Source organism: Lithobates pipiens, unplaced genomic scaffold (assembly GCF_037356315.1).
Source record: "Lithobates pipiens isolate NorthernLeopardFrog02 unplaced genomic scaffold, aLitPip1_a1.2 Scaffold_30, whole genome shotgun sequence".
NCBI classification, from domain to species: Eukaryota; Metazoa; Chordata; class Amphibia; order Anura; family Ranidae; genus Lithobates; species Lithobates pipiens.
In genome coordinates this window covers 53,789,171-53,816,115 of record NW_027507791.1, presented here as the reverse complement: position 1 = coordinate 53,816,115, position 26,945 = coordinate 53,789,171, and the positions used below count along the sequence as shown (strand labels likewise).

Genomic DNA, 26,945 nt, shown 5'->3' with positions numbered 1-26,945 from the left:
GAATGTCCGACCGTGTGTACAAGGCATAACATGTTGCTAAGCACTAACATTTTCTGATACTCCATAACATAAATGGAGAGTGTTATTTTAAGCACTATTCACCACTCACCAATAAAGGGTATAGAGGGAGGCTCTTATAGAAGGAATAATAACATGAAATTCTGATTCCTACTAAGAATCACACCTTTATCCTTCAACTATCACAAGGTCCAAGATGAGATTGGACATATTTATAGGTAAAAAGAACCCTTTGTACAGTAATGTGAAAAAATGAACTATTAGGTTAAAAAGCAGGCACCCAGAAGCATCCCTGTATGCTTGTCTTTATTTCGGAGAATCCCAATATTTCTGAAACCCTGGATATTCAGTTATGCTATTTTGTCTGGCTATTTGGTCCACCAATGTAATGTCCAACCAATAGCAAGGCTTGGGAGGAGGTTGTCCAGAGCTTGACCCTACAGTATCTGTACATTTAAATTAAAGGGATTGCTAGAGCTGAAAGGGATCCATAAGGAGCTTACAACTGCCTCTATGCATGGGTGTTGTGAGATGAGATAGCAAGAGAAATGATATGAGTGCCTAAAAAAAAAAAAACACTTAGCCTTGACCTCCTCAAAGAGTACCCTTACCCCAATTATAAAATGTGACCATTAAGAATTACACTTATCCAAAGCGTAATAAACCTAAACCAGAAAGCTAACAAAACCTGTAACCTTTTAAAAGACATTATAATAAAAATTACTTGAAAAAAAAACAGCACTGAAAATGTCCTGCACCAAGTCCCTTCAATTACAGTAATGACACTGGACAGCAATAAGATCTCATTACTGATATCTGATAATAATAGGATGGTTTATTAATTCTAGTTGACATAAACTGCATTGGGAAAAGTGAGACTTCAGGATAGTAGATGGCAGAGCCAGGAGTTCCGGCAAAGAGATCTCACTGATGGAATTCCAAAAACATGTAAGAAACCAATGGGCGATTCAACACATCAGTGGCTGAATAGAATTGAAATATGATTTTTGTTGGCAGACTGAAACTTTTTATCCTCTGCCTGCAGCAAGGTTCTTATCTTCACATCAGTGGGAAGCTGGCAAGGTTGGCGATACCGCAGGCATTTTTCTTGTCTCTGGCTAGCAGTGCAAATCCTTTTCTTCCCCATTGTGTTCCCCAGCTGGAAGAAAATACAGAAAATGTCAATGAGCACACAGCCTTCATGAACATCAACATAGTATGCAAGTTTTCATAGATGCCCATCAAAAAAAAAAAAAGGAAGAAAGGGAGACCCTATCAAGTAGACATGTACTATTCGTTTCATAACGAATTGAATTTCGGACAAATTTTGCATCCTTCAGAGATTCAGATACCAAGTACTCACTGGTCAGCTTCAGCTGATCATATGGAGCTGGGCCTTTTGGCTAGATTGACCTGAGTGCGCCTTGCCCCATTTAGGAGTCTTACATCCTGGAAGGCCAGGGAAGGGTCTTTGGGAAGGGGCCAAAAATACACACCTAGTGCAACTTCTTTGCTCACTTTGGTGTTTTATTTGTACACACGGCACCGCAAGTTCGAAAAACAAGAGTGGCACAGGCTATGACAGTTTCTAATAAACCATTTCAGTACAGGAGCCTGTGCAACTGTGCAACACTGTAGGGAAGGCTGGAGGTCAGACATTTTGGTGGTGTGGGAGGGCGATATTGTATCAAAGTGAGTATATTATCTGAAAAAAAAAGATGTATAGATTATTTGAATGAGGAGATGGGAATTTTGAGAACGATTGATGAGAAATATGTTTTTTAGGGTCAAACTTTATTTAAGATTATAGGTGTGCTTGAATATAAAGCAGGGCGAAGAAGCAGGAGTAGAAAAGATCTATTTACCTATTCTTGACGATCCAGTGCTTTGTCCCCTTCAGATTTCCATATCCAACAGCCAGAATAGCATGATTGATCCCCTCGGGGTTACAGTTTTTGTCATAATAAACTCCTGCAGAGATAACACACAAGTTGTTATAGGTGGAACAGGAGAAAAACCTCCCTTGTCCTTCAATACAAAGCCAACAACAATTTTCTGATTTCCAAATGGCTGAAGATGATTACAGGACTTTGCATGTGGTTAGTAGTGATGGACGAACTTCCGACGGGACGTTTCGCGAACGCGAAACGCGAACGGGCACAAACGTTCGCGAAAACGACCGTTCGCCGCGGGCTCCATTGACTTCAATGGGAGGCGAATTTCGCAAACCTTTAGGTCGAATTTGCGGCCACGGGGTAATTATTAGGGGGTAGCACGTAGTCCCACCACCTGGACAATAGCATAATACATGTATGAGGTGAATTTGGGATCGATAACTACAAGCATTTTTTTTTTATTTGGGAAATTGTTCTGACAATTCAGGACTATGGAGCTAATGAAGGCAATGGAGGAGAGGGAAGGTCAGGGACCAGGGTAGGCAAACAAGAGGGTGCAGGAGATACAGAGCACTGACAGCAGCACCGTAATACAGAGCACTGACATCAGCACCGTGACATACAGCGCTGACAGCAGCTCCGTGACATACAGCGCTGACAGCAGCTCCGTGACATACAGCGCTGACAGCAGCTCCGTGACATACAGCGCTGACAGCAGCTCCGTGACATACAGCGCTGACAGCAGCTCCGTGACATACAGCGCTGACAGCAGCACCGTGACATACAGCGCTGACAGCAGCTCCGTGACATACAGCGCTGACAGCAGCTTGACAGCAGCTCCGTGACATACAGCGCTGACAGCAGCTCCGTGACATACAGCACTGACAGCAGCTCCGTGACATACAGCGCTGACAGCAGCTCCGTGACATACAGCGCTGACAGCAGCACCGTGACATACAGCGCTGACAGCAGCTCCGTGACATACAGCGCTGACAGCAGCTCCGTGACATACAGCGCTGACAGCAGCTCCGTGACATACAGCACTGACAGCAGCTCCGTGACATACAGCGCTGACAGCAGCTCCGTGACATACAGCGCTGACAGCAGCACCGTGACATACAGCGCTGACAGCAGCTCCGTGACATACAGCGCTGACAGCAGCTCCGTGACATACAGCGCTGACAGCAGCTCCGTGACATACAGCGCTGACAGCAGCTCCGTGACATACAGCGCTGACAGCAGCTCCGTGACATACAGCGCTGACAGCAGCTCCGTGACATACAGCGCTGACAGCAGCTCCGTGACATACAGCGCTGACAGCAGCTCCGTGACATACAGCGCTGACAGCAGCACCGTAAGCAGCCCCAGGAGGAAGTCAGCACAGCACAGGGATGGTGTGATCCCCTCATAATAAGAACCCCCAGGAGGAAGTCAGCACAGCACAGGGATGGTGGGAGCCCCTCATAATAAGAACCCCCAGGAGGAAGTCAGCACAGCACAGGGATGGTGGGAGCCCCTCATAATAAGAACACCCAGGAGGAAGTCAGCACAGCACAGGGATGGTGGGAACCCCTCATAATAAGCAGCCCCAGTAGAAATATGACACCGCTCAACCTCTTCAAAGAGGAGGGTAGGGGCATATAGTACGGTGTGCTTTTTTGGGTCAGGGAAGTGAGCCAAATGAATTAAGAAGGTCTGTGTGCTTGATTCCAAAAATTGTTTATAGACATATACATGGTCTACTGATCACATGTGTTGAATTCCTCCGAGATCCATGCCTCATTCATTTTTAGAAATGTGAGGTAGTTAACACTGTCGTGAGCTAGGCGAGTACGCTTATCGGTCACAATCCCCCCTGCTGCGCTGAACGTCCTTTCGGACAGGACACTGGATGAGGGGCAAGCCAACAGTTCGATTGCAAATTGGGCAAGCTCTGGCCAGAGGTCAAGCCTGCCCACCCAGTAGTCTAGGGGTTCATCACTCCTCAGAGCGTCCACATCGGCCGTTAACCCAATGTAGTCGGACACCTGACGGTCTAGGCGTTCCCTGATGCTGGATCCGGATGACACCTGTCGATGGGTCGGCTGAAAGAATGACCTCATATCCGAAGTCACCAACACATCTTCAAACCGGCCTCTTCTTGCAGGCGCTGTTGGATTGGTACCCGCAAATCCTTCTCTGGGAGTGGGAATTGCTCCTCTGCCAGCGCACGCAAAAGCAGAATGCAGCATTTCTCGAAGCAAGGCCTGGAAGTGCTGCATTCTGACAGCCCTCTGCGACGGCGGTAACATTTCCGCCATTTTGTGTTTGTACCGGGGATCTAAGTACGTTGCCACCCAGTACTGGTCCTTGACCCTCATGCTTTTTATACGGGGGTCCCTATTAAAACACTGGAGCATGAAGGCCCCCATTTGCACTCAAGCGGAAGGTATGTGGTGGTGGTGGTGTTGTTGGTGGTAGTGTCTTTGGGGGTGCACATAGCAGAGAGTGAAGAAGAGGGTGCAGATCGAGAGGATGAGGAGGGTGCAGAAGAATAAGGCTGAGTGAGCCACTCAACCAAGTCTGGTGCGTCCTTTAAAGTAATTGAACGCACCTTCTGCAACTTCCCACTTTGGCTCAAGGCTGTTGCTCCTGCCCTACCCCTACCACCCCTGCGGAAGGGCCTGCCTCTTCCTCTGCCTGTCATTTTTTAAATCACCCTGTGACAAAACTCTTAGTCCCTATACCGCTGAAGGACTGCTGCAGTATAGGGCAGCGGTCAGCAGTAGTGCACGTCAACCCTATGTATTGTGGACCGATAGCGGTCCTTACAGAACAGCAGACTGTACTGCACTCAGGCCTATGTACCGTAGCACCCTATACCAAGTTACCAGTCCTTATAAAAACTTTTGTGGACCAAGCAGGTTGTGTGTTAGTGATTAGCAGACTGTACGTCAGTCCCTATACCAATGAAGGACTGCTGCAGTATAGGGCAGCGGTCAGCAGTAGTGCACGGCAACCCTATGTATTGTGGACCGATAGCGGTCCTTACAGAACAGCAGACTGTACTGCACTCAGGCCTATGTACCGTAGCACCCTATACCAAGTTACCAGTCCTTATAAGAACTTTTGTGGACCAAGCAGGTTGTGTGTTAGTGTTTAGCAGACTGTGCGTCAGTCCCTATACCGCTGAAGGACTGCTGCAGTATAGGGCAGCGGTCAGCAGTAGTGCACGGCAACCCTATGTATTGTGGACCGATAGCGGTCCTTACAGAACAGCAGACTGTAACGCACTCAGGCCTATGTACCGTAGCACCCTATACCAAGTTACCAGTCCTTATAAGAACTTTTGTGGACCAAGCAGGTTGTGTGTTAGTGATTAGCAGACTGTACGTCAGTCCCTATACCAATGAAGGACTGCTGCAGTATAGGGCAGCGGTCAGCAGTAGTGCACGGCAACCCTATGTATTGTGGACCGATAGCGGTCCTTACAGAACAGCAGACTGTAACGCACTCAGGCCTATGTACCGTAGCACCCTATACCAAGTTACCAGTCCTTATAAGAACTTTTGTGGACCAAGCAGGTTGTGTGTTAGTGATTAGCAGACTGTACGTCAGTCCCTATACCAATGAAGGACTGCTGCAGTATAGGGCAGCGGTCAGCAGTAGTGCACGGCAACCCTATGTATTGTGGACCGATAGCGGTCCTTACAGAACAGCAGACTGTAACGCACTCAGGCCTATGTACCGTAGCACCCTATACCAAGTTACCAGTCCTTATAAGAACTTTTGTGGACCAAGCAGGTTGTGTGTTAGTGTTTAGCAGACTGTGCGTCAGTCCCTATACCGCTGAAGGACTGCTGCAGTATAGGGCAGCGGTCAGCAGTAGTGCACGGCAACCCTATGTATTGTGGACCGATAGCGGTCCTTACAGAACAGCAGACTGTAACGCACTCAGGCCTATGTACCGTAGCACCCTATACCAAGTTACCAGTCCTTATAAGAACTTTTGTGGACCAAGCAGGTTGTGTGTTAGTGTTTAGCAGACTGTGCGTCAGTCCCTATACCGCTGAAGGACTGCTGCAGTATAGGGCAGCGGTCAGCAGTAGTGCACGGCAACCCTATGTATTGTGGACCGATAGCGGTCCTTACAGAACAGCAGACTGTAACGCACTCAGGCCTATGTACCGTAGCACCCTATACCAAGTTACCAGTCCTTATAAGAACTTTTGTGGACCAAGCAGGTTGTGTGTTAGTGTTTAGCAGACTGTGCGTCAGTCCCTATACCGCTGAAGGACTGCTGCAGTATAGGGCAGCGGTCAGCAGTAGTGCACGGCAACCCTATGTATTGTGGACCGATAGCGGTCCTTACAGAACAGCAGACTGTAACGCACTCAGGCCTATGTACCGTAGCACCCTATACCAAGTTACCAGTCCTTATAAGAACTTTTGTGGACCAAGCAGGTTGTGTGTTAGTGATTAGCAGACTGTACGTCAGTCCCTATACCAATGAAGGACTGCTGCAGTATAGGGCAGCGGTCAGCAGTAGTGCACGGCAACCCTATGTATTGTGGACCGATAGCGGTCCTTACAGAACAGCAGACTGTAACGCACTCAGGCCTATGTACCGTAGCACCCTATACCAAGTTACCAGTCCTTATAAGAACTTTTGTGGACCAAGCAGGTTGTGTGTTAGTGATTAGCAGACTGTACGTCAGTCCCTATACCAATGAAGGACTGCTGCAGTATAGGGCAGCGGTCAGCAGTAGTGCACGGCAACCCTATGTATTGTGGACCGATAGCGGTCCTTACAGAACAGCAGACTGTAACGCACTCAGGCCTATGTACCGTAGCACCCTATACCAAGTTACCAGTCCTTATAAGAACTTTTGTGGACCAAGCAGGTTGTGTATTAGTGTTTAGCAGACTGTGCGTCAGTCCCTATACCGCTGAAGGACTGCTGCAGTATAGGGCAGCGGTCAGCAGTAGTGCACGGCAACCCTATGTATTGTGGACCGATAGCAGTCCTTACAGAACAGCAGACTGTACTGCACTCAGGCCTATGTACCGTAGCACCCTATACCAAGTTACCAGTCCTTATAAGAACTTTTGTGGACCAAGCAGGTTGTGTGTTAGTGTTTAGCAGACTGTGCGTCAGTCCCTATACCGCTGAAGGACTGCTGCAGTATAGGGCAGCGGTCAGCAGTAGTGCACGTCAACCCTATGTATTGTGGACCGATAGCGGTCCTTACAGAACAGCAGACTGTAACGCACTCAGGCCTATGTACCGTAGCACCCTATACCAAGTTACCAGTCCTTATAAGAACTTTTGTGGACCAAGCAGGTTGTGTATTAGTGTTTAGCAGACTGTGCGTCAGTCCCTATACCGCTGAAGGACTGCTGCAGTATAGGGCAGCGGTCAGCAGTAGTGCACGGCAACCCTATCTATTGTGGACCGATAGCGGTCCTTACAGAACAGCAGACTGTACCGCACCCAAGCCTATGTACCGTAGCACCCTAGACAGACCAAGTTACCAGTCCTGATAAAGAGCTTTGTGGAACAAGTGAGTTGTGAATGATTAGCAGACTGCAGCAGAAGGGCAGCAGTCAAGTATAATATTCTTTCTATATTTGGAAGAAAGAATATTATACGTGTACAAGCCTATTACCGTACCACTGATACCAGTCCTGAAAAGAACCTTTGTGGAACTAATAGTAACAGCAAGTCTTTAAAATTATCCTCACTGCCTGACACACTGCTTCCTGCCTGTCCCTATACAAATTGGCAAAAAAGAGTAGGCTGGAACGATTAGCTGGAACAGCTCTTTTGTGGACCTGATAGTAACAGCTAATGATGATGATGATGATGATGATGAAGAAAGACTAATCTGGCTGAGCTGTCCCTAAAATAGCAGCATACAGCGCTCTGTCCCTTTATCTAAACTGACAAAAGAAACTCAGGCTGCTGACCTAACACCTATACCAGTCCTGAAAAGAACTTTTGTGTACCAAATAGCTAGCGTTTTCTCTGTCCCTACTCCACACAGGATCCTTTCCCTACAGTGACAGAAGAAAGAATGTAAAATGGCCACCGGATCGGGTGTATTTATAGGTTAGGGGGAATGTCCAAGTGTCCATGAGCTGTCATGTCTCAATTGGTTGTCCTGTAACACATGATAAACGTGTCACGAAAGGTTAAAGTTCTTGTATACATTAAACACGTAAGTCCGCCGGGGCGAACGACGGAAAAAGGCGTTCGAACCCGCGGACGGCGAAAGTCGGAAATTCGCCGCGAAACGACCGCCGGGCGAACCGTTCGGCCATCACTAGTGGTTAGCAGTTTGTCATCTTCCAGTTTATTTGGCAAACAGTAAGAAGCCAGAGTTGAAAATTTGCAGGACCTACAACAAAGACTGAGATTTCAATTTATTGTAGTAAGACCAGTCAAAGTTGGTTTCTGATTGGTTGATGCGGATTACTGCACTTTGTGAGTAGTTTGCTGTTTTGGGGCACTGAAGCTTAATTAGTAAATTAAGTCCATAAATAAAGTTCATAAATAGTGAATAGTGTTAGCAAAAAATTTGAACAAAAACAAAAATCCAAAAAGTAGTTTTAATAGAATAGTGATCTGAAGATACAAATGGTCAAATCCACCATGTGATCCACCACCTAATGCAAGATGGACTCTTACCAGAGTTACAGGACTCTATTACGGAGTCAGATGCGCTCAATGTAATGTATCAGCATGAATCCAACATCGCATATCCTTCAACGGCTTGGAGCGTCTAGTGCTTCAAGTATATCTCCGTAGATGTAGAGGGTGTGCATTGTGGATATAAATGGAAAGAACATCCAGATAGTGTGATTCCTCAAAACACTCTTATTCATTGAGCAAATGACCTCTGTTCTGGGCTGCACAGGGGCCTAAGAGTTGTGGGGGTGGAGACTCATTGGAGCAATTCAGGGACATGGCAGCAGCTGCTTGAACTGCCATACAGCGGTTCTCCTAGATTTTTAATCCAGACCCCCTGCCAGACACCAAACAAGGTTATGACCATTGCGACACGTGGGATCATTAGCTCTAGAGGTAGATGTGCTCTCAAGTGAGTTCACGTCAGTTAGGAACTATATTTGAGGGCCTGGCAGCCCATGTTTATTAAAAAAGACAAGAACATAACAAAAGTTCAACAGATGCTTTAAAACACAGGGGTTCTTCTCCAGCAAAATACGCAAAATCCAAATGAAAATGCAAGCCCATCTGGCTACTCTTCTGGTCCCTCAAACGTCCAGCTCTTCCAGGCACACAGCTTGGAGCTTCTTGGATGCACACAGCCTTGGGCTCCTCAAGCGCACACACCTTTGGACTCCTTGGACGCACATAGCTTTGGGCTCCTTGGACACAGAAAGCTTCAAGCCCGTCAATGCACACAGCTTTGAGCTTCTTAATGCAGAGAACATCTATCGTCACACAGAAGCTCTCTTAATAGCAGCCACTGATCCGACTCCGCCTATTTATGGACTTTATTTATGGACTTTATTCACTGATTTTAAGTGCTGCATTGCTTTTAACAGTTTATTTTTCACAGTACATCTGACTGTATTTGCCAGCGACTTTTTCTCACCTTTTCTATATCTAGTTTTTGTCAGTTTTTGTCTTCCCATTTGCACATTGTATATATCCCTAACACTTTGGACCAACACCTACAGAAACTAGGTTCTCTTGAAAAAGATACTCAGCTTTCCATGTACCTCCGCCAGTCAATTAAAGCCCAACTGAAGATCTGTGTTGAATGGTATTGGAGCTTTCAAAGAGTTGGTGTCTTCTGTCTTTGCTCCATGCCTAGTGACTGGCAATTAAGGCCCAAGCATTGCATTCTGGGAGGTCACATGCTTCCCTATACCTGAATGCATTAAGGATTTTCCAAGGGCTCCGACACAGCAACAAAATGGTGGGGGAGTGCAACAAATGGTACGTTTTAACCAGTGGGGGGTTGTACTTTTAAAAGACTTGCCACTTTGCCCAGAATGTGAACACCTCTCTCCAAAACCCTTAGCCCCAACCCCAGCTAAATTGCACCCTTACAGACAGCTAAAAAGTTTATTGATGTGATGCCACTGACTCCACCAAGTGGTGTTGTCCCAGAGCTATGCAGGCATCATCAAATGGGAGGTCAATCATCCTTGGCTTAAGGAACCCCTAGCAACCTCTGGAAGAACCCTGGTTGAAAATGGCTGCTATAAGCAATAGTCTATAGCAGTTTTGACAAGTGTGTGTTTACCTGCTCCCTGCCTGGCCTATAGTAAAATGACAGCTATGCGTTAATTATGCCGTTCTCGGTGGACGTCATATGACATCTTTCCAGAATCACACCTCGCAGCGTAATCTGTCACCGGCTTTGTTTAAATCTTTGGTATTAACACTTCTGTAGCAAGGCATTTGTAACCACTCTTTCCTTAGATGACCCCTTAACTCTTAGCCCTTGTACACACGCTCGGAGAACCCGTCGGAATGTGTCCTATCGGACCATGTTCTCAGATAATCCGACTGTGTGTGGTATGCATTGGACTGATTCCGTCTGAATATCCATCGGACCCAATTTTCCAACTTGTTGGAAATATTTTCCGACCAACTGGTTCGATCGGACATATTCCGATCATGTGTAGAGAATTTTGATCGGACCAAGTGCCACGTATGCTCAGATCAAATTCCTACATCAAAGCTATTGGCTACTAGCCTGAATGTAGTCCCATCGTAACGAAATTACGTCATCACGTTCTGAAAGATCGGATTTTTCAACAACTTAGTCCGACCGTGTGTATGCAACAGTTTCGGACAAGATCCGACGGACAAAATCCGACGGATTTGGTTGTCGAAATCTCCGACCGTGTGTACAGGGGCTTAGACATGTTAACTCACACTAAATTCCAAAGGTGTCACCCTGTTTTTACCCCTCTCACCCTGCATGATGTACAAATTTCCCATAATGCCTATCCCTTACCAGAAGCTGGATTGGCCCTCTGCCATGTGTAGTTGTCAGATGACCCATAATTTGCAAGACAGTCCCAAAATGGTCATATGTGTAAAATGTATAGTTTCAGAAGTGTTTTGTACAGATTCATCAGTGTTTCATGTCAGCGTCAAAATTACCAGCAACAATTGCTCTTCCTTCAACTCTATGGTTTGGCTAGAAATCGCTGAAAGAGACTGACTTGAATCAGAGTACAACCCAATGCTGTAGCACCATCGCCATCAAAGCAGCAAGATTAATTTGCTTGTTGCATAAGCAATTTTTAGCAGTAATCAATTATTGCTACAAAATCGCCGGTGTGACATTACCCTTTAAATACATCCATTTATTAAGGTGTCACACAAAAAATGTGCATTATGTTCCACTTTAACATGCTACATGGAGTATGTTTGCCCCCCAAGGTGTTCACCCCCTGTGTCTCATATATTTATATTCTTAAGCACAGGTTATATTATTACCATGGTATGGGATACGACACAAACATCCTCTTTGTAGGTCCATTTCTCTCACCTTTATTGTAGAACTGAAAGGAGGGTTGACTAGCATCGATACTGACTGACACAGGGCCAACCTGTGCAACCGCTCTTTTCAGGGCCTTCTCATCCCCTATAGGAATTTCTTTGAAACCCTTGCACCCCGCAGCTTTTCCAGATGGCTTGTAGAGACAGCCTTCATCCTAGTACAAATAAAATGAAGGCACCAGTAAACCTCAAAGAGATAAATAGCTATAACCATGTATGAAAAAGTGGATCATAGTGTCTTGACAGCAACAGTTTAGTGGTGTTGGAGATTGGTGCAGGACTGTGCGATTACAAGTCCAATAAGGTAACTACAAAGAATGAAGGGAAATCTCTACAATGGGTTACAGATGGCAAAAGCCTCTGACAGGTTTTCAACTAGTCCCTAATCTAATCAAAATTGAAAAATAAATGGCTATGGTACATCTTAACTGATAGTTAGTGTTGGGTTTCATGTTGAGGATTAACTTCAGACCTTCAATTCCCAAAGGGACTGTAAGTCCCTGCCTCCAATCTCCCAATATAAAAACTATGTTTGAACCTAGATACCATAAACTTTGTTGCCCCAGTGACGACGTCCATTAGGGCAAAACGCATTGGGCAGCGTTTCAGGGGTGACATCATCATGCCCGTACGGCGTTTTTATGTATTTGATGCTTATTTTAATCCTCTTCATTGTATAGCCCCCGTTTTAGGTATCTGAAGGTAGTTTGAGAAGCATCTGAGGGGATTGTATATAACTGGCGAGCTTGCTTTGATGCATCTGGGTTTGAGCAAAGCTGTTTTACACCTGTCCATCCATCCATTGAATTGAGAGTCTATTACTAAGGTGCAGCTAGACCTGTAAAAGGTCTTTGTTTCTGGTAATGCCGCGTACACATTATCGGACTATCCGGGGGGACAAACCGCCGGACTTTGCAGTGGAGGTCCGCTGGATTTTCTGAACGAGCGGACATGCCCACACACGACCTGACTTTTCCGGCGGACTAGCACACAGAAGGGCGGATTGTCAATTTTGGGTCAAAACTTTTTCTAAGTCCGTCGGACTTTTGGGGAAAAAAAGTCAGCCGGAGCCCACACATGGGTGGATTATCCGGCGGACTCTGGTCCGCCGGACCAAGGCCGCCGGATATTCCAATTGTGTGTACGAGGCATAAAAGGCAATTTTATTCCCTCAGTGGAGTACTTTGTGGTAATCATCATCTGAAGCACTGGATCTTTGTGTGAAACGCATGAGTAGAGCACTTTACATTACTGCATATATTTTTTATTATTTCATTGGGATTAATTTTTTTTTTTGGATTGTTACACAAATTTCATGAATTATGGGACTATTTTCTCACTATAATTTTTTTATTCTGTTATATTGATTTACTTATTAAATATACATTTCATTGATTTATGACATATAGAAAGCACTATATGCACTCTATGAGACAGTGAAACACATTTTTATTTTATTTTGGTGTTTAGATTGTTATGTGAGATATAGTGAGTGCTGTTGTCTCCACTGGATTGAGACTGTTCATATTTGTAAAGGTATTTGTATTTAGATACACTAAGCACAGAACACTTTATTATTTTTTGCATTGATCAAACATACCTGTCCGATATATGGATAAATCGCATCAGAGTCTATGCCATTGTTATCCCTTACGTAGCCAAAAGCATTGGTCATGTATCCACCCTGACAGCCATAGTTATCTGCATCACAGTCCACAAGGTTCTGGGGACTGAGGGAGACCAGTTCTCCGGTCTTCTTCATGAGCTGGCCCTCCAAAGCTCCTACGGAACTAAATGCCCAACATGAACCACAGGCACCCTGCCAGGAAAAAGAGGTTGACGTCATGATTAATATTTGCGACATTGATTTATATACCAGCATAATCCCCCGATGCACAAAGTAAGCCCTTGTACACACGATCGGAGATTCCGATGGAATGTGTCCGATCGGAGCGTTTTGTCGGATATTCCGACTGTGTGTGGTATGCATCGGACTGTTTCCGTCGAATATCCGTCGGACCAAATTTTCCAACTTGCCGGAAATATTTTCCGACAAAATGCTCCGATCGGACATACTCCGATCATGTGTAGAGAATTCCGATCGGACAAAGTGCCACGCATGCTCAGATCAAATTCCTACATCAAAGCTATTGGCTACTAGCCTGAACGTAGTCCCATCGTAACTAAATAACGTCATCACGTTCTGAACGATCGGATTGTCCGACAACTTCGTCCGACCATGTGTATACAACAGTTTCGGACAAAATCCGACGGATTTGGTTGTCGGAATCTCCGACCGTGTATACAAGGGCTAAGAGTGGTGGATAGTACAGATAATAAATGAAATACATAAAGTGTTACAAATGGAAATGTGCATACAGCTGTAGAGCAAGAACATAAACAGTAAAAACAGAGTGCAACAAAAAACAGAGCCCAAAAACCTACATGTATGCATTACATAGGTAAGAAGTAGGAGAATGAGCAAGCTGAATATTAGGTATGGTGTGTGCCTGGCCATGCTGTGGAGATGGAAGCACCCAAAGCAGTGCTGAATCAATGATCAATAACTAGTACTCAAATATACCCTCTCTAGCCCTCCTGAACTCATTTTAATTGAAGCTCCCACCCAGCTGCTTACATATCTACAGTAAGTGGGAGAGCCAAGGATCACTCCTTGTTTTCCAAGATAAAATCCTTTGGCCATTCCAGCGCATTGAGCCCTCATGGACTTTAACAGGGGCCAGAGTTAGAGACTGGAGATGCTCAGAGAATTGCTCTTTACAAGTCTATGAAGGCTTATGGCACTGGTATGGCTAGTGGTGAAAAGGACTTCTTCCTGATTTTGTGGTGGGTCTAAGTTAGTGGTCATGAACACCATACTTGCATACCTTAATTGCTAAGATTTCAGAGTGTGGACAATTGGGCTGACCTAGACATTTACCTGATTTTGTACTGGAGTCACGTATCCCTTCTTTCTGTAGTCAATGTATTTTGGGATTCGGGTTGTCCAGTCAGGTTCATACGTATTGTTGGACTGCCGATTGGATGGAACTCTTAGTCCAGTCATAGTTTGAACTACTTCCTCACTGGTCTGCCAATAAAAGAACACACAATACAAGGGTTAAAAAGTCGTCATACCAGCCAATCAGAGTTTGTATTTGTAATGCAAAACAATCTGATTGGTTGCTAACTGAGACAGAAACTAATTATTCCTTCCTTGCTTTCTTTTTTTCCCTTTTTAATAACACTTACCCCTGACTTTCTCCTTTATTTGTAAACTTTAAAGCATTCTTAAAATTATAAGTTGGCATTTGCCAAAACAATTACCTAAATGGCCCCCACCATCTTCATCAAACCATTGGATAATAAAATGAACGTGTACAGGCATACTCCACTTTTAAGTACACAATGGGGTTTATTTACCAAAGCTGAAAAGTGAAAAATGAGGCTCACTTCTGCATAGAAACCAATACGCTTCCATGTTTTATTACCAAAGCTTAATTGAACAATCTGGGGTTAGAAGCGCATTGGATTCTATGCAGAAGTGAGCCTGATTTTGCACTTTTCAGCTTTAATAAATAAACCCTGTTGTGTACTTAAAAGTGGGGTATGCCTGTATTGCATTTTCCCACGAATCCATAGCTGTTCCCCATTTAGTAGCTTAAGAAACATGATATAGAGCAAAATTAAATTGGGAAGCTTTGTAGTCAGCACAACGTGCAAGATTCATTCCATATGCTTCCCCGTAGCATGGTCATGTGAATCACCAGTCATAAATCACATCACCAAAGGCTGAAGTGTCAGTGCAACTTCCCTCTGCAGTTTCGTTCCTCTTAAATTTGTCAACCTCCCATCTTGTATAATCAACATAGTTGTAAATTCATGTCTGGGCAACAATGTGGGAAGTGGAGCCATCCCTAGGCCTTTTTCATACTGGAGCCCAGTGTAGGTACAATCTTCGTGATCCCTGTTCCTACATCCCTTGTACAAACTGCTGGTTGTAACCACCTGCTGTTGATTTAGCTACATGCCCAGCCCAGCCAAGCCATATCTCTTTATATTTAAGACTGGGTATACCCCAACTATATTCTCTATACCTGCACTACCTGAGACTCCATGCACACCTCTGTGTTCTTCATACATACCTTTACCCCAGTGGTCCTGTTTGCTCATCATCCTACTACTCTAAGATTCTACTGTACTCCAGTCTCCCTATGAGCTCTGCACCCCAGTATTCCATGCCCTTCCTGCCTGTAAAACCAACACCCCTGTGCTATCCAATAGTTCAGTATTCAGTGCTTTCATAGATTCTCAGCTCTAGTGCTACTGCTTTTCTGGTCAGCTGTAACATGGATTCGCTGTCTGAGCACACTTCCATCCAGTGTGCAGGCTACAGGGAGGGTCTACAATCCCAACCATTTTTGACAGTTCCATTCATGACTATTTCTGTTAGTTAACTGTTACAGCAAATCTGTCGAGCTTAAAAAAAGAATCTCAGTGTGCTGGCACCATTTGAGTAGCCGTGGCATTGAGGAGGCCACGAAGCAGCTATCTTGCTGGATCTTGGAGGGGAGTGCAGGGCAGTTAGCTTTAAAGATAATCTGTATACATATTTACACCAATGCTTCTTATATTTGATATCACATAGGACACATGTCCTCCAGACATATGACAGAACCATAGGAGTCCCATTACATATGTGGCTTAATATTGGCCTCTCACCATGTCTCCCAGGTGGTTCATAGCCAGATCGTAAGTGTGCTTCCCCTGGGAGTATTCTATGTTATGGGTGGTGATCAGCTTCAGATTCTTCTCCCAGATTTGCCTTCTCTTCATGTCATCCAGCTAAGGAGAAAATTTGAAAAAAAAGAAAAGTTATAGGTGTGACAGTTTTTTGTTTCTTATCTCTTATTTTTAGTTTTATTTTTTTTAGTTTTATGTATTTAAAACATGGTGGCCAAATTCAAAACATGACATCTAGAATACAGTCTGCCAGTAGCATTAACACCACAGTCTTTTGTTTTTCTGAGTCCCCCCTGTAATGTGGTTTATTATCTGGTGATATGGCCAGTAAGCCTGGTGTTTTTTAACTTTCTTTAAAGCATGAACTAGGAAATACCTACGTTTCCAATGGTCCTTTGCCAGCCACGGCATATTTTTCTGATCTTCTTTGGGCCTCTTTATTGGCTGGCGAGGAATGACATCACTTCTGCACATGCACGCAGGAGATAGTCATGGCAGCACTCAGAGACAGGCCCGCCACGGTCAGCTGAGCTGCCAATCCGTAGCATCGAACAAGTGGGTAGGGGCAATCTCCACTGATTAACGTTGCTGATGTCCAAGGGTGGCTATGTTGCTCCTCCATAGATACAGTGGAGGAGTGAATATAGCCACCCTAAAACAGGAGGTTGATCACCAGCCTTTAAAAGAAAAGCTGAACAGCCACCACACCCAATTATAAATAAATTACAATATATTTAATTTTGGCTTTGGGTTTAGTCAGACCTTAAGGAAATAAGTAATAAGTATAAGTCATCATTATGATAAGTTATTTGAAGGAAAGATGGTTTCTTGTCCCTGTTGTTGTAAACATGGTACTTAAGATCATGAGGCAATGAATAATCATTTTTGTTATTAAACAGTCCAATGATCATAGGGTATATTAATGGTCTGGAAATGTTGTACTTAAAAATATTTATATAAGTGGCATGCTGTATTAAGTTATCAATGTAGCGAGCTTCATTAAATGACCCTATGAACATTAGATGATAATAAATATACCAGTCTGAGCAAGAATGAGGATGCAGTCTGTTGTCTGGTTGAGATGCATGAATGATCCCTTTTCACATAGGAAACCTGTGCATTAAAAATACATAGACTGCTATTTTTAATTTAATCAAAATTAATGGTACATATAATCTATTATAGGAATGTTTTGTTGAAATGAATGGTCTGGGGGGTAGGATCTCTTTAAATACTTTTAAGTCACTGATCTGGAGTGAAATCACAGCGATCACTCTGCAAACTTCCTTAATGGCTTTGAAATTTAGAAGTCTTTGTGAAAGAAAGATGGCCGGGCAACGAATATTTTTAGAGCTCCCATGTCAGCCAGGGCTGTCTTTAAGGCAGGGCAAAAGGGGCAGCTGCCCTGGGCCCCTGTCATTGTTGTGGGGCCCAAAACAGTTGCATCATACTTGCCAACTATTCAGGTTTAAATTCCCTTGTCCCTTGAAGTTTTAGTCCTGTGCTGTGTCCCAATATCTCAGTGTGAAATGCTGGTGCTAATGCTGCCCAGCTCTTCCCTATTGTTGTGTGCAGATGACTCACCTGCAGACCCTGCGTTTACATGTAAATAACCGGCATTCATATGTAAATAGTGGCGACAATACTAAGTAAATAGTTGCGGCCAGCGGCATTGATATGTAAATAAAGGCGGCATTCATATGTATATCATGCTCCCCTGCTGTGAGGAGATGATGTGCTGTAACCTCTAGCAACTAATCAGTGAGCCGTGATGTGTGCTGTAACCTCTAGCAACCAGTCAGTAAGCAGTAATGAAATGCTGTAACTGCTGGCAATCAATTGCAACTGCTGCCTGATCTTATACAGTAAACTGATTTTAAGTCTAGCTGCTATTTATTGTATGTCTCGGAGCAGGTGGAGAGGGAAATTGCAGGGGGGGGGGGGGGCCAAGAAAATTTTTGCCCAGGGTCCAATCAATATTAAAGACGGCCCTGGTGTCAGCCTATGTATTTGTCAGATGTACTTTATAATCCAAAGTCATGCTAAACAGGGTTTCCAGAGATGTGAAAAAAATCACATGGGCCTGGTGCAAATTCCCACACCCAACCTCATACGAAAAACCTTCCACTGTTATGTTCAGTTTAGGTACCTAACTTTAATAGGACTTCTCCTTGTCCTTAAAATAGCTGTGCTTCTCAATAGTTCCTGGCCTGAGCAGGAGACAGGAGAAACGCCTACCTTTCAAGACCTTTTTTTACTGCTTATCAGCAGATCACTGCTTCTGGGCTAGAGTTGTGATGAGGTGTGGGACCTGTGTGGAAGCAGAAGCAACCTATAGGGCTTCGGCCTACAGATTGCTCCTGCTCATGGCTTAGAAAAGATCTGTTGGCAAACAGAAAAAGATCAAAACCCTTAAAAGCTAAAGCGACATCAAAAAATTCCAAAAGCAGTTCTCTACAAAAGAAGAGATATTATACAAACCCAGTGGTGTCAGGAGGGGGGCTGAGGGGGGCTGGAGCCCCGAGTGTGTGTCCCCAAAAATCCCCGGGTCTCAGGCATGCACAATTCTGTTATTAGCCCCGAGCCCAAGCGCCGCCGCTGAGTGGGGACCGATCTGACCCCGAGCGCGGCTGAGTGACATGGCAGGTCCAGCCTTCTGGAGCCTGCAGCGCCTATGATGGACAATACACTAGTCCAATGCCAGGACCGTGGGACGTGACTACGGCTGAGCTGCAGCAGGAGGTCATGTCACCTGAAGTCTGGTCAGGTAGGTCAGTGCATGTCAGTGTGGGTCAGTGTATGTCAGGCTTCTTTTCGATCTAGCACTTGTCTGATCTTCAGGTATTTCTTCTCTCTAAATCTAGTTTGGTATCTGTATACGTAGACATATATATGCATGCCTATGTAGGTTTATCATGGACATGCATACTATACCTCCCTTATCTATTTTCAGGGGAAAAAAAAAATAAAAAATTCGGCTCCAGTGGATTCATATTGGCCGGCCCCTGACCGGGATTTTTGGGAATCGAGGCTTAAATTTATCAACAACCCTAAAATTAACTACATGTGAAAAAACGCTTTCTGATGCCCCCCTTTTTCCATGGGATAACATTCCCACTGATATACCATTTACATACTGCCCTTCACTCGTTTTTAATGTTTATATCTGCAACATTGAGACATATATCACCTATTTCTAACGTGTAAGTAAATGTTTTAAAAACAATGTACACCTTATTTGGAAAAGTGTTTTTCTTGTAAGAGGTTATTGATTATATATTTTGTACTTTAGATGAATCTCTCCTTTTTCCTCTGCACCCTTGAAGAAGGAATTTTCCGAAACGCATCGGGTGTAAGGAGAACATCTCATACTAATGCTTGACATGGTGATATTTACTGACTATGTTCAGACAACCAATGTTCAATCCTTTTTTATTATATGTAATATTCAATAAATAATTGTTTTACTATATATTTTTTTGTTATTACTTTATTGAAATTCTTTTTTTGCTGTGTTGCCTATAAAGTCCACCTAGGGGAACTTCTTCCTTCTATTGTGAAATTTGGATGTGGCACACAACAAAGCATTATACTTGCCATTCTCTTCTCTCTCCGTGTATGTCAGGTAGGTCAGTGTGTGTCAGGTAGGTCAGTGTGGGTCAGTGTATGTCAGGTAGGTCAGTGCGTGTCAGGTAGGTCAGGTAGGTCAATGCGTGTCAGGTAGGTCAGTGCATGTCAGGTAGGTCAGTGTGGGTGAGTGTATGTCAGGTAGTTTAGTGTATGTCAGGTACGCCAGTGCATGTCAGGTAGGTCAGTGCGTGTCAGGTAGGTCAGTGTGGGTCAGTGTATGTCAGGTAGGTCAGTGTGCGTCAGGTAGGTCAGTGCACGTCAGGAAGGGAAAACTCCCCCCCCATGTACCAGGCTGGGACTTCGGGCTGAAGCCCCTGGTCTTTTTGCCACCCAGCAATGCCCTTGTACAAACCACTCTGGCAGGTCACGTCTCCAATTTTTGCTCCACTGAAGCCTTCTTCGGAAGGAGTGCTAAATGTCCCCCCCCCCCCCCCCCCGGACCTAATAGACTCTAAGTGATCTTATAGGCCAAACATCATTAGTTTCAGCATGAATTTGTCTTAATCATGTATTTCAGCACAGTAAATTTCTATCTTGAGTTTGAGGCTAAGCTTAGAGGCATGAGCCGCTGGACAGGTAAGCATATTCCTTTTTTTTGCAGGGAACTTTTTCTGGAATTGTATTTGTGATGTTGCAATGTCTTTTTCCCCAGTGTATTAGGGCAAGGAAGCAGTCTGGATATGGAGTAACAACTATAGATATGAGATATCTATATGTAATATCTACTTTAAATGACGACTAGAGGTCCAAACAACTTTAAACAGAAGAGGAAAAAGAGTAATGCAGCTTCAGAGTGTAATGTGGGAACAGATCTGGTGAAAAAAAATGAGTAGTAGTGATGGTTGCCCCCCCGACCTTAAAAGACCTAGATAAATCATTGGTTTTCAACATGGAATTTTCTAAGGCCACTTTCACACATGCGGATGATATGTCCGTATTTCATCCAACCGTTTGCGGATGAAATACGGACATACATTCATCCCTATGGGATAGCGGGTGTCTGCGGATGAACATCCACAGACACCCGATTGCCTCCGCCTCCGCAACAGTCCGATTCTGCAGACGGAGGAAAATCCTATTTTTCTATCCGTCTGCAGAGCGGATCGGATGAACACGGACACACGATCCGTGCTCATCCGATCCCCATAGAGGAGAGCGGAGAGCTGACAGGGCGGTGTCCGCAGCTGGCTCAGCGGGGACAACGGAGTGATCCCCGCTGAGCGAGCGGATCATCACGGGGCGGATCATTACTGATCCGCCCCGTGTGAAAGAGGCCTTAATCGTGTATTTCAGATTTCTAAATTCAAGCCATTATTGGCCTGGTAGTTTTTTTTTTTTTTTGTAGTAGGCTTAAGGTGTGATGTAAGGTTATGCTCTAATATATAAGGGTTGGAGTACCTTCAGATTAAGGGTTTAGTTTATGTTCAGGAGTATGTTCAGGTTAAGGGTTAGTTTCTTTAAGCCCAATTATAGGCTCACAAATGTTATAGGTTGTATTTCACAAGTCTGCTCTTAGCTACTCTTTTGAGAAAAACCTACTGCTTACACAATACAGTAGCTCAAGCTAGAGTGATGTGAGTCCTTCCCCTCCAAAAAGTTAAACCAGTACTAATTTAGTTATAGGGAAAAATGGAGAGGATGCAGAATATCTAAGCAATTCATTAGCAGTAGCAGTATACCATATATTTACTGATTAGGACAAACACTTACTTGGCTGTTATACTGTTTGTCATGGGTCTTCTTCCACAATTCCCATTCAGAGTCTAGAACGTCACCCCAGTACAAGGTGCCCCTCACCAATGGAAGCGCAATACTAAGTAGGTAAATCCAATACATTGTACTGTGGAAAAATACATATTATTATTATTACTTTTATATCTGGCCTTATACAAAATGTAGTAAGTGATTGCAACCAATAAAAACTATCCACGAGCCACCACTATGGAATTCTTTATTCTCAAAAGTCATCTTATGTCGCGTACACACGACCGGACTTTTCGAGGGACTAGGTCCGACGGACTTTCGGCGGAGTTCTGACGGAGTTCTGACGGACTTTCCGAATGAACGGACTTGGCCACACACAATCACACCAAAGTCCGACGGATTCGAACGTGATGACTTACAACCAGACTAGAATAAGGAAGTTCATAGCCAGTAGCCAATAGCGGCCCTCGCGTTGGTTTTTGAACAAAATTTGAAACATGTTCCATTTCTAAAGTCTGTCAGATTTTTGCAAATCAAAAGTCCGCTGCAGTCCACACACGATCGAATGGTCCGCCGGAATCGTTCCGTTTGGACCTTTGATTTCGAAAAGTCCAGTCGTGTGTACGCGGCATAAGTGTTATCCTGTTTTTCTTCCATTTTTTAAAAGACACATAGATGGTCAGTTCATTGTAAAATAATATTTTACTTATGGGTGGCAACAGTAAACTAAATTAGGTTCTGTTTTTTTTTTTTTTTTTTTATATCACCTAGGGTCCTCTTTGGTTAGCAAAGTATCTGGCTGTTTTTTCCCACCAAGGAGCCAAAGACCTCTACTGCTGTGAAAGAAGAGGTCACAGGTCACTAATGCCGCATGCACGCGATCGTAATTCTCGTCCGAAAAAGCTCTGATGGTTTTCCAGATGGAATTCCGACGGAATTCGGCTCAAGCTGTCTTGCCTACACACTGTCACACCAAATTCCGATCATTTATAACGCGGTGGCGTACAACACGTACGACAGGACTAGAAAAAGGAAGTTCAATAGCCAGTAGCCAATAGCTTCTGTCTCGTAGTTGAATCTGAGCATGCGTGATTTTTGGCGTGTCTGAATTGCATACACACGATCGTAATTTCCAATAGAAGGTTTTTCTATCGGGAAAATTCACAACGTGCTATCAATTTTTGGCTGGCGGAAATTCGGACAGCTAAATTCTGATGGAGCATACACGCGGTTGCATTTTCCGATGAAAAGCTCTCGTCGGTCTTTTTCTGGCAGGAATTCCGAAGGTGTGTACGCGGCATTACACTTCTTATATGCATAAGGGTAGGGCACAGACAGGGATGCGCTTAGGTTCAGTTCCAGAAGTTAACTGTCGTTGCTGGGCTAATGAGTTGCAGTCAAGAAATTCAGCGCTCCACAGCTGCACATATACAAATATCGCCACATGATGTCATGAGTATCCCTGCCCCATTGTGTATGCTAGTTGTTAGAATCTCAGGCCCCCAGCTCATTGGCCCGGCAATAACAGCTAATTTCAGAGTTCAAACCAAACTCATTTCAGATAGAACCCAAGCTCATTGGCCCAACAATGACATCGAACTTCTTGGTTCAATTCAAAACCAAGCCCAAATCGAAGACCATCACTGGTCACAGGTCAGTCACAACTCTCCTACTACAGTAGGGGAGTCATGAATGGTCCACACCTCTCCCATCTCAGAAGGGTAGGTCACAACCAGGGGCGGACTGACAACTCATGGGGCCCCCGGGCAATAGGAGATTATGGGGCCCCCAGGCAATAGGAGATTATGGGGCCCCCGAGCAAAAGGAGATTATGGGGCCACACAGTATACACACACATGTACACACAGTATAGACATACATGTTTCTATTGGCTGAGAAGGTACTGGAGAGGTGGGGCAGCTATAACCTCAGGATTGTTAGACCAAAAGGATGTCGGTAAGAAATATTTCAGAGACAGATGTAAAAAAAAAAAACACAGATTTTTACATACTGTTCCTGGTTTTACTGAGGCTGGCAACCCTGATGGGGCCCCTTAGTGGCCCGGGGCCCTCGGGCAGTGCCCAAGTGGCAGAATGGTCAGTCCGCCCCTGGTTACAACTCACTCACACCTTTTCTACTGCAGGAAGGAGGTTTTGGGTCTCTCATACCTCTGCCAGAGGGAAGTCTCAGCTCATTCACACCTCTCCTGAAATTTCCAAAAGAGACAAGGTGATATCTTTTACTGGAAGCCTGGGTGGAGCAGGCATTACACAGAAGACATAGAGTGGAAATAAGCTTCTAACATCTACCCACACCTGAAATATCAAAGAGGGCAAAAGCAGCAGTTGCCATGTTGCATACTATCCAACATCCAAAGTCCTGACAATATGAGATCAATAGAAGACGCTACAAAGATGCCTCTGTATTATTGCTCATTGTCCAGGATGGAACACTTAAGCTAAGCTGCTCTCCGCTAAGCAAATATCCAAACTTGTTTGAAGTAGGTATGATTTGATGAAGTACAGCCATCCTCACCATATCAAACCCTTGTTTGATCTTTGCAGAGTCAAAATTGATGGATGATAAGCCTCAAAAGCAAATGAAAAGCAGTATGAACCAGATGGTAAAGATAATAGTCAATCAGCATTTGCAGAAAAAGGACAGCAACAATACATCTCTTGGAAAAAAAATCTACTTTAAGATGGCAGTAGGGTTGTAGATTAATTTTGTACTCCAAAGAAGCAACTAGAGGACAAATTCCTTTGTTTGATTTCATGATGGCTGCCAAAAGCAAAGGGCAAGGTCTGGAAGTCCAACAAGAAAAGCTTGATGCAAGAGATACAACTAGCCAACTTTAATCAACCTCTCCTCCAATTTAATGACATAACAGAAATACCAGTTTTCAAAGTTAACCCGTCTAATATGGCAGGTTTGACTATATAATATTTGATTCATGGTGAAGCGTTTCATTTCTCCTAGACCTGTTTTTGAGTAGGACTTAGAAATAGAAGCATTCTATGTAAAAGACTAGCGTACACACATTACTTACATTTTAAAGTAAAGGCGCTCTTCTTTCTTTATGTCTGTACCTGTTTGGGAATTTCCTGGCTGATCGCCTCTTGTGATTGCTCCCGAGTTTTATACGGTCCTTTATAGGGAAGTGTTAGTGGAACAGTTTGGTCCAGGAGATCTCGAGTTTGCTGACTCATGATGGAAATGGACAACTTACTCATTTGACATACACACACACACACATTTATTAAAGTCAATATTAACAATACAAAGCATCAATATTCACATTAAGAATTATTTCCTGGTTTAGGTTTTAATAAAATCACTCAACCTAAGGTCTCAATGACCTTGCCATGCTTTTTTGAAAGGAACCGAATGGAATGGAATGCCAAAACTCGTGGCAATGCCGCATACAGAGAATGCAATGCATATCTCTAAAATTTCTGAGATAAGAAAGTGGGATATCTTTTAGCACGAAGTAAGTAGGCAAAGGACAAACACCTCCCCACCCCAGTTATGTGGACCATAAAGCATTAATATGCCAGGAATGATTGGTTAAATCCATCTGTAGCACTGCCCCCGCTGAAGCCACATGGTATGTGGTCCTCTGTTATCTGCCACAACTCTTTAAGCCACTTGGTCTCTTTCATATCCTACCACTCTATAATAGTTTACAGAAAACAGATCACAGGCAACCGATGACAGATAAAGTAGCAAAGTCTCCACCAGACCTAGGAGACCCCTCCTAGGCCACTGATAGTCTCCTCTGCACTCCATCTTCAACCAGACTCCACTGCTGCCAAGACTCATTCATATTTAAGGGCTGGCTCAGCCACTTGCCAGGCCCATTGCCAGGGGCCAAGTTCCCTTAAGTATGCAGATAAACCCTTCTGGCCTCCGCCCACTAACTTCTTGAAGTTTCTCCAAACTTCCATAATCAGGCTGACCTGCAATAAACTCTTTTTCCAGATTCCAGACTCATTTTACCATGAGTAAACAAATTTGCCTGTACTTCAACACTAGCACACCAGAGGATGCTACAGAGGTAAAGAACACTTGTAGATAAAAGCAAACTGTTCAGCTTTGACCAACGTTGAAGAATGCCCTTGCTTTATGTGCAGGCCATTTACATACCTCCTGAAGCCCGTCCAAAAAAATGTCCCAGAAATGACATTATTCCGTCATGCCTTGTATCTAGGACATTCTTAATACGCTCCCAGCTGATTCAAACCCCCTCACATGCACTCTTTCTTCCCTGTCACAGTAGCTCTGATCTCAGTGTTGTTGCAGTTGAGGAGATAGTGGACCAGACATGTGCTGGGGTTTAAGAGCTCACTCGTGTGATGGTGGGGTTGAGCAGTAACAGCTGGGAGTGTTTTAGCAATGTTCCTAGCAACAAGAAGGACAGAGTTGTAATGCCACCTCTGAGAGTTTTTCAGCCAGGCTACTGTACCTGGATGACCTACACCTTTAGCAAGAGCATTATCTGAATTTAGTCAAAGCTGCACGGTTTGTTTTTCTCTACAGGCACCCCTTTACCAGCATAGGCAGTTTTTTGGTAAAAGTGAATGTAGCACCCTCCTAGGTGTTAGAGGGTGCATAGTTTTGGGTTTCCCTGCTTAACAGGGGGACTGGCAGGCACATTTAGATGCTCTCTGCCTAACAGGGAGCAGAGATTCATTGCTAGGGTTGGCTCAGTGTGATCAGATGCTGCTTATGTTGTCTGCTTGTTTCACACTGGTCCAATAGGAAGGGACATATTGGACAGTGGGAGGAAAACTGCCAAATGGCAGCATGGGTGTAGGTGCAGCCCTGGCCATTGGCAGAGGAGGGTGCCTCAAGGCATGCTGGGTGACTGTATTTATACTAGGAGAACACATCTGCACGGGGGCTCTGGATGGAGAGTGGAGTCCTGAAGGGAGGGGGGCTGCTGGCCCTCCTCTGTACAGGCTGCCATGCATCCTCAGGTGGTCAACCTGTGGGTCAGGGCCGCAGAAGCTGCAATCCAGGTGTCCTGCAGAGCTGACTGAAAGGGAGACACACTTAGCAGGATCTGTTCCTGGCTACTGTGAGTAAAGACCTAATTCCAGGGGCCTGTTCTGTGAGGGCCATCCCTGCAAGCTAGTAAAGTTAGTGGATGGGTGCCGGTGTTCTGGCAGATAGTGTCCTGCCATCATATAGTGTCCGCCCTGTACTGCACATGCGCAGAAGCTTCAGAAAATCTCAGAAGATGAACGGTGCCTGCGCCGTGAGTGGAGGTGGTAGCCCCGCCATCCAAGTGGACATAGGGTTGGGAAAATTAGAGGGCCCCTCGCGAGCGAGCTTCGCTCGCCACGCTTCGGGCTCGGCCTTGCTGCGCTCGGCTCTTTTATATTCCAACTCTATGTCCACTTGGATGGTGGGGATAGAACCTG

General features: G+C 44.6%; 1 protein-coding gene across 3 annotated transcripts; it reads right to left on the bottom strand.

Moving 5' to 3' along the window:
* Positions 1-835: 835 nt before the first annotated feature.
* Positions 836-26,766, bottom strand: CTSK (cathepsin K). Of its 3 annotated transcripts, none has more exons than XM_077464235.1 (8): positions 24,609-26,766; positions 21,526-21,655; positions 16,165-16,287; positions 14,384-14,533; positions 13,043-13,261; positions 11,432-11,597; positions 1,884-1,989; positions 836-1,177 (listed from the first exon to the last, which is right to left on the bottom strand). In XM_077464235.1, the coding sequence occupies exons 2-8, from the start codon at positions 21,649-21,651 to the stop codon at positions 1,078-1,080; spliced, it is 990 nt and encodes a 329-aa protein (XP_077320361.1). In that variant the 5' UTR covers positions 21,652-21,655; positions 24,609-26,766; the 3' UTR covers positions 836-1,077. The 3 variants fall into 3 exon arrangements, with proteins under 3 accessions (XP_077320361.1, XP_077320359.1, XP_077320360.1); XM_077464233.1 differs by having other exon boundaries at positions 24,569-26,762; XM_077464234.1 differs by lacking the exon at positions 24,609-26,766 and adding an exon at positions 24,055-24,268.
* Between the last annotated feature and the right edge of the window lie 179 nt (positions 26,767-26,945).

Excerpts from the sequence above, each read along its gene's own strand:
- CTSK (XM_077464235.1), bottom strand. The coding sequence starts at position 21,651 with ATGTATTGGATTTACCTACTTAGTATTGCGCTTCCATTGGTGAGGGGC. Across the intron at positions 16,288-21,525 it reads ACAAACAGTATAACAGCCAA|CTGGATGACATGAAGAGAAG; the intron begins GTAAGTGTTTGT and ends TTTTCTCCTTAG. Across the intron at positions 14,534-16,164 it reads TGAACCACCTGGGAGACATG|ACCAGTGAGGAAGTAGTTCA; the intron begins GTGAGAGGCCAA and ends TTTTATTGGCAG.